The sequence below is a fragment of the Gekko japonicus genome, unplaced genomic scaffold (genome assembly GCF_001447785.1).
Source record: "Gekko japonicus isolate JY-2015 unplaced genomic scaffold, Gekko_japonicus_V1.1 scaffold341, whole genome shotgun sequence".
NCBI lineage: Eukaryota > Metazoa > Chordata > Lepidosauria > Squamata > Gekkonidae > Gekko > Gekko japonicus.
In genome coordinates this window covers 1202056-1209660 of record NW_015170898.1, presented here as the reverse complement: position 1 = coordinate 1209660, position 7605 = coordinate 1202056, and the positions used below count along the sequence as shown (strand labels likewise).

Sequence of the window (7605 nt, the reverse complement as noted above, 5' to 3'; positions counted from 1 at the left end):
GCTGGGGGGGGAGTTTTCTGTTCTGGGAGTGGGCAAAAAAAAAAAATGCTCTTTTCTTCTTTCCCGTTATAAACATGGTCCGTTATAAACATGGAAAGGAGAAGGGGGTCTGGGGGCGATGCGACCCGTCCTCGTTTGACTAGGACAGGAAGCAAAGAGAAGGATGGAGAGCCCCGAGTTCCAGACAGGGTTGTCTGGGCTTCCGTGTTAACCCCGGGGGTAGTCTGACTAAAGTCTTCCTCGCAGCCCTCCTTCCTTCTCGTCACTTGGCTTTTAAGAGATGTATAATAATGGGTCGAAAAGCCACCTTCTCTCTTCTCCCCGCCGCCGCCGCCGCCTTTACTTGGGGGGGGGGGGCATTTCAGACAAGCTATGGCCGCCTCTGTAGCCCACTCAGCAAGGGAGGCGGCTGGGGGCGATCCGCCGGGCTTCTTTCCCCGTCGACCCGCTTCAAAATGTGCCGCCAAGGTCCGTTTCTGAGCTGGGTGTTCGCCCGGATTGAAATGCCTTTGTTTAGAAGTCGGGAGGGGGAGGTAAAAGGTTGAGTCCGTTTTCCTACTGAGCTGTTCGCAAACCCCCTGCCTTCTTCCGACGGTCTTCTGCTTCTCAAACTTTTCCTTCCGTCTCCCCCCCCTCCCCCCGGGTGTCCTTCTAGGTCCGGATCGGAAGCGAGGGCGTCAGACCTACACCCGTTACCAGACCCTGGAGCTGGAGAAGGAGTTCCACTTCAACCGCTACCTGACCCGCCGGCGGAGGATAGAGATCGCCCATGCCCTGTGCCTGACCGAGAGGCAGATCAAAATCTGGTTTCAGAACAGACGCATGAAATGGAAGAAGGAGCATAAAGAGGAGAGCGCCGGGGCTGGGGCTGGCGCCGCCCCTGCCAACGACGGGACCTCCGCCACAGCCTCGGTGGAGAAAGTGGAGGAAGAGGAGGAAGACGACGAAGAGTAGCCGCCGGGCTTCTTCGTGGGTGGATTCTGTCTGCACGTGGCAAACAAACAAACAAAATTATAATAATAGTAATAAAGGAAGACCCTTGTAATGGCCACTCATAGTTCAAACGTCTTCTACTGGTCTTCCACATCCCCAGAATGCCCTAGATTACGTCCTGTGTAAACTAGGAGTAAACTACTCACTACGCAACCTGGACCACTTTGGCCTGGGTTGGCCAGGTCTCTATTTAAAGTGTTGCATTTTTAAAACAGATGATACTGGTATTGCTGACTGAAAGAAAAAAAATTGGTTACTTGCACATGTGGGGAGGAATCCCTCAAACCCCCCCCCCCCACAAAAGTTAAGGCTTCCGAATAAAACTACCTGACTGTATTGGTCCCAATCAGTCCCTATGGGGCGGGAGTGCATTAGGATCAGTTCTTGCAAACTACCTAATTATTGACGGAAGGCCGATGTCCTTCCATTTCACTGTGGGGTGGGAGTTTTTGTTTGTGGTTAACAAAACCTGGGGGGGGGGGGATCCTTGAAAAAACAGTGACTGAACCACTAGACTCAACAGCAGTTATTTGTACTACCTATTTTCAAAACTACCTATTAACTAGCTCTGCCTACATATCTTCTGAGCCCTACTGTATTTTATTAATAAGGACAGGAAAGAGGTTCATGCTGGGGTTACTCGCCTGCAGGACCTGAAAGGCAGAGAAGGAGGAATGGAAAGGGGGGGGGGGAGGGAAAGAAATGCGGGGCCTCCTAGCTCTAATAGAGAATTTGGGGCCGAGTATTACTGAGTATAATTTAAAAATAATATATTTATTCCAAGTCTGTTATTAAGTGATATGCTGCAACATAAAACTTTCTGCTCGTGTCTTCTCCAGTCTGAATTTTAAGAAACTTCTCGAAAAGGTTGTATAAAGCGGTTTCATCTCCGGTATTTCGTTTTGTATTCCGCTCTGGGCCGCGATTAGATGTTTGGGTTTAAATCATTCATTCTGCTTGATACAGTTGGGGGGGGGGACCCCTCTTGTTAATCTAGGCAGCTGCCATATACCTGATTCCCCGCCACCTTTCCCCGAGTCCTCCTGACGACCAGAATGGAATACGCATGAAACTGCGCGAACAATTAGCACATCTTGTATGTTGGGGGGCACCTTCGGCCATCTCCGTTGTCTTGGGCTTCACATCACGCCCTAAGCTGGGAAACCTGTGCTGAATTGGGGTAACTTTGTAGCATGGTGCCATGTTAACGAGCTCTGTACAAATAAATTGCGCCTGGAAAAGTTTTGGCTAAACTTTATTCATAAATTGTATGTTACAATGTGCTTTTCGATGTGTTCATTGTGAACATTGAGGTATTCTGTGTTTTAAAAGAATAAATGGGGGGGGAGTTGAATGTGCGTGAATTCTCTTTGGAAGTGCTTTCGTGTATTCAGTGTGTTTTATGTTACACAGAAATAAAAATGCTTGTTGACAATAGGTGGTCTTTCTTTGTTGGGTGTGCGAATACACACGTGTACAGTACACAAACACACACATGTCAGACGGGGTGGGTGGGGAAGGTTTCTTAGCAATGCCCGAAAACATTCCATACCCCTACCCTACTACCTGGAAGTCAGCTCCGCTGTAATTGTAAAAGTTACTTCCGTGTAATATGCCCGGGATCAGAGCCGAAGCAGTAGTCGAACTGGCATGGGGGGGGGGGATAGAAAAGAGAAGTATTCATTAAAAACCTTTGTTCACCTGAATGGCCGACTCGCAAGCACTCCTTATCCCAAACCTACTCCGAAGTCCATAGCATTCAGTTCGGTGATAATCGCTTCTAAGCAAATAGGCATAAGGTTCAGGTCTCCCCCGTTTAGCCTTCGAAATATAAGCAGGCTTTCGATTTGACGGGTTAAGAGCCATTTTCTGTGGCATAAACGGGAATCCTCATCTGGGCCCGTAGCAATGCGAAATTCCTGGGATAAAGGGCATGAATACGGCGGGTTTAAAAAGCCCCGTGCGGGATGCACGGGAGTCCTCACCCCAGGAAATTGTGTGCGTGCGTGTATATAAACACACACATATACACACATATGTATTTGTAAGGCATATACCCAAAAAAAAGAGCTCATATTGCCAAATATTTTCCATACAAGCAATTCTTTTTTTCTTTTAATGAGCCAGATCGGGTTTTTTGTTGTTGTTTTTTAAATAGCACAATTAACAGTGAAATTGTGAAGAAAAATGCGTAAAAGTGCTAGGCGAAGAGGAGCCGCGAAGGCAGCAGGCACTGCAGGCTCCGGTATTCGCAAAGCCTTCGGCGCAATTTTCCTAATAATGATGACAAGGGAATCCAAACGGTGGGTCCTTTAAAAATCTAGGTCTGCCTCTCTGGTAAAATGGCGCCTCTCTAAGTCCTGCCTCTTTCTTAGTGATGAGGAAAAGGGCCATAAATCCGTTGTTGTTTATGAAAATTTACAACTTTGCAATACAACTTTATGAGTGGTTCGGTTCCTCCATTGGTCGCCGACGGTCATGTGGATGGTAACCGTGAACATGAACTTTTTTATAATTTCCCTGGCGAGAATAGAGCTGCATTCTTTTGCTCAGCTCAGTCCTGCTTCGGATCTCTCCGGCTTCTCGGTCCCCCCGCCCCACCCCCGGTGCTCGTGAGCCCTTCGCGAGTCAATGGGGAGCCGGGCAGCATGGAGGTTCGGCTCCAACAGCCGCCCAGAACGCGGGTCTTGGATGGCAATTTCCAGCTCCTCCGCCGGAAGGTGTGGCAGATTGGATTCAAAGCACTGGAGTGGCAGATTTTCGGCTCGCAGCCTGGCTAATTTCCTGCTTCTTCTGGCACCAAAAGGAGGGCGATTCGTCTCCGGCGCAGCCAAAACGACAGCTGTCAAAGTCGAAGGGGCTCCTGCCAGCCAGAACCTAAAAGGTGAGAAAGGCAGAGAAATGAGCTAGCAAACCCGGTCCACCTTATGCAGCCTGCCGTACTGACCTCTCGTTGGGTGTATTTATTATGGGTCTGTATTAGAGGCAGAATGTTTGCCAAGCGAGGAGTAAATGGCCCCGGCGGAAGGCTCCGTCTGCGGGAGTCGGGCAGAGCGCAGAAAGGGAACGGGTCTCCACACCGTCTCGGTGTCGTTTTAACAATGTCGATCGGGCATTTTGTTTACTAATAATAGGTTAGATGGTGGGTTTGAGAAAGCCATCGAATTAAGCGCTACATTCACAGAGTCACAGAACGCTCCCTTCAACGACTAACAAACCTGGTTTTCCACCCTCTTCTCGCACTGAATTTGTGTTTGCTGTTTTTAAGGCGTGCTTTTTAAAAAAGGTGATTATATCATATTATCAACGTCAGTAAAATCTCGACAGCCGCCTCATTTTAGGTGGAGATCAATTCCACTAACACACGAGAATCTATATACAGTTGGATTGTTTTATTTTTAGATCAGTAACGATGCAAAATGTTGATCATGTCTCGCATACAGTTTGGAACCTGGATAGTATTATGGACTTTTTCAAAGTCTGGAAATGCGGTTTATTTGCTAATATTATTGAAGGCTGAAATACAATAGAGGACCATATTCCGGATCCTCACAATGCCGCTTTTTTGGGGGGGCGGGGGAGAATGCAAGGCAAATGAAAGAAGGGGATATTCTCTTTAAAACTCTGGAATGATGTGTTAATAGAGCTGGACGTAAGATTTTATGACGATTCATAAGGTATGGTTCGCCCATTTTGTATTGCTGTTTAACTCCTTTTCGAGGCGGGAACTATTTCTGATTATGCGGTCTTAAAATATTCGTGACTGTTGTTAAGAATGAGCATCGAGTGTCTTTGATGCTCAAAACGAACGGTTTCTTCTGTTTTTCTCCGGGTTGGCAAAAATTACGTGCGTATTGCATTGCAGTATCTCCTTGACTGCAACTGCAGTGAATGTCAGATTATTTATGGCCGAGAGACTTGTACTCAGTGCTGCCACGATGTGGCCGAAGTGGGTACTAGGTGGGGAAGAGGGCCAAAGGCAAGCGCCTGTTTAAAAAAAAAACCAAAAAACCCTGGCGGATGGTTTATCCTCGGCAACTCCCGTTTGTTTTGTTTTTAATCGGTTTTCAGTGTCTCATCTGACCGTATCTACTTAACGGGTATTTCCCCACAGGTGATTTAAAAGTTATATGTGTAGGTGACCCTTGAATTATGTTATTGAACTGTATGTTTGGCACAGCCAACGCGGAGGGTGACTAACACGCGCGTTCAACCTAAACAATGGCTGGGATTGTGAGATCTGTTTGGATTAGCGGCTATTAACTAAAAGTTGCTTTCTGTTACATCTCGGAACATGAGACGGATTTGTAAGTGGATTTGTACCTTAGAGGAAATGGGGCTTTTAAGCTTAAGAGGGTAACTGCCCCCCTCTTCTCCCCGCGCACCTGTATTCTAACTTTTGTTTGATTGATGGCTTCGGTGGAATGTAAGGGGGGGGGGACCCCTCCTGGTGTTAAAGTGGTAGTGACCTCTGTTTAATAAAGAAATAAATAAACGCACTCTGCGATTTAAAGAATTTGGGGTTTAAAAAAAAACAAAATGCTTTGTTTCGAGTGGGTCTGTTTGTTGGGGTCTGTTCACCTTCTTCCACTCAGCAGTGCGCCCCGGCAGACGTCGCCTGTGTTCATCTGAGAAGATCCCGTCTCTGGCAGCGCTGCTGTTGAGCAGATGTGGGTCTCGGGGGCTCTGCTGGGGGGGCGAGGTTGACTCATAACAGACGTGGATGTTATTCCTTCACTGGAATGAAACCAAGATATTGGGGAGGGGGATATTCATTCGTTAGATAACCTGCTTTCATCTCCCTTGCCTGCCGCTCTTTTCCTTCGCAGAGATGTTTTCTTTGATTATTCTGATCAATTTCGCCACTGACTGATTCAAAGGAAATCCAAGGAGGTCCTCCCTTGATTTAGCCGTCGGTTTCCTATCCCCTCTATGTTTACAAGCCCCTAATTCAGGCTGTGCGCCGGGGGAGGGATCTTTCGCGCTCAGAAGAAGAAATGAGAAACTAGCTGTGCTAAAACTTTTCCTAAAAGTAGAGACAAGGAGGCGGCGGCGCTGGAGTTGGACGGTGGGGATCCTTTTCCTCCCCTTGTCCGTCCTTTCTCCGCCCGATCCCTATGCTGACTTCACCAAAAGCAGTTATTTTGGTAGTGCTGGCGTTCTAAAAAAATAAAATAAAACTTGGAAGGCAATTTATTTTTACTTTCAGTTGCGTTTGCTTTCCTGTTTCTAAATCGATGCATGCTTTTTTCCCCTGCCTTGCCAATTGCACTTATGGGTTACGTTTTAGTTGTCGCTTGTTGTTTAGAATGGGGGAAAGTCCTTTGAAAAAGCCATTATTGGAGGCAATCGAGAGCTCTCTGTGAAACCCCGGTTGCGAGCACAAAACAATGCACATTGTTTTGACTTACTGCTGTTTTATAGATACCGTAATCGGACTCCGGAAATGAAACAATCCAATCGAAGCCTCTGCAGCAACAAACCCCCGCGGGTTCCAAAGCCAATTGAGGGCCGGTTATAGCAGAGTCCATTCAAACCGCCGGGTCGGTGGAAAACAGAAAGTTTGGGCAAGTGTGAAAACCACGTCAATTGGCACCCAGAGGAAAAGGGTTGGCGGGGATTTGCGTGGAGGCCTGCGGCCGAAGGCAAAAAAGGGACTGCCTCTCCCGCTAAATCTCCGCTCGCCCTGCAGGCCCGAAGGGAAGGTTTCGGTTACGTGAGCCTGAAATCGCTCGCCACCGTGGAGACGGGGAGACGCCGCGTCAGAGGCGGGCGAGTCAAAAAACGGAAAGCAACCTGGCTTAATGAAATGCTCAGAAGCCACAGCCGAAGGAAGTCCTTTTCGGAGGGCCTCCTGTGGACCGAGGCTTTGGGCAGGGGGGAGGCAGGAGAAGGAGCCCGTCCCCCTCGTGCTCTGTTTTCAGGCCGGATTCAGACGACAACAGCCAACTGATTTGAACGAGCAAACCGTGAACCTTCTCTCTCTTCGAAAGAGCGGGTCGCCGGGGCAGTTACTTTGGAAGAGGTTTTCTGCAAGGAGCCGGCAAAAGGAAGAGTCGCCACCGTAAAAGTACAAGCCCCCTTTTTGTGTCCGGTTCCGCTCCGACTACGCCACGAAATTGTCGATGCCGATTCAAAGGGAAACAGTTGGGGCCCGCGGGTCCGGGGCAGAGCCGGGAGGAGGGGCGGGAGTCGGAAGGGCACGTCGGGACGGGAGAGTCCCTTTCGGGCTGGGCGTCCAGGCGCGGCTTCTTGACTGTCAGATCATTCAGAACCGCTTTTTTTCTTTTTAAAAAAGCCCCAGGTATCACCCTTTCAGTCGACTGCAGGCCGAGGGGCTTTCATCTGGGGGAGGGGGACTTTCACCGGTGCCCCTGATCTCCCTTCAGTCGCTACACCCGACCTTTGCACAAGCCTCCCTCGTGTTCCAGCGCCCAGGCGCCCCCGAGGTCCTCAGCCCCCCCGTGTCACTTCCTTGGAGTCCTCGATTAACTGTCGCTGCCATGGCCCCCCCTCCAAGTCCCTGTGTCCTCATCCCCCCCCACGCAAGTCCTCTCCGGCTCCGACCCCCTCCCTTCCCTGGCACGTCGGAAGGTGGCGGCCTGCGCGTTG

At 49.2% G+C, this 7605-nt stretch overlaps 2 protein-coding genes across 2 annotated transcripts in view; one reads left to right on the top strand and one right to left on the bottom strand.

Moving 5' to 3' along the window:
- Positions 1-1468, top strand: part of HOXA7 (homeobox A7) — a 2309-nt gene extending 841 nt beyond the window's left edge. The window contains 1 exon segment of the mRNA XM_015418578.1: positions 656-1468. Within this exon segment, the coding sequence (XP_015274064.1) occupies positions 656-954 (299 nt within the window). The 3' untranslated portion in view covers positions 955-1468.
- Positions 1469-1947: 479 nt separating this feature from the next.
- LOC107116620 overlaps positions 1948-7605 on the bottom strand; it is a 10774-nt gene continuing 5116 nt past the window's right edge. The window contains exons 3-4 of the mRNA XM_015418570.1: positions 5575-5730; positions 1948-3870 (exon numbers count right to left, since the gene is read on the bottom strand). Of these exons, the coding sequence (XP_015274056.1) occupies positions 3543-3870; positions 5575-5730 (484 nt within the window). The 3' untranslated portion in view covers positions 1948-3542. The remainder of the gene's footprint in view (positions 3871-5574; positions 5731-7605) is intronic.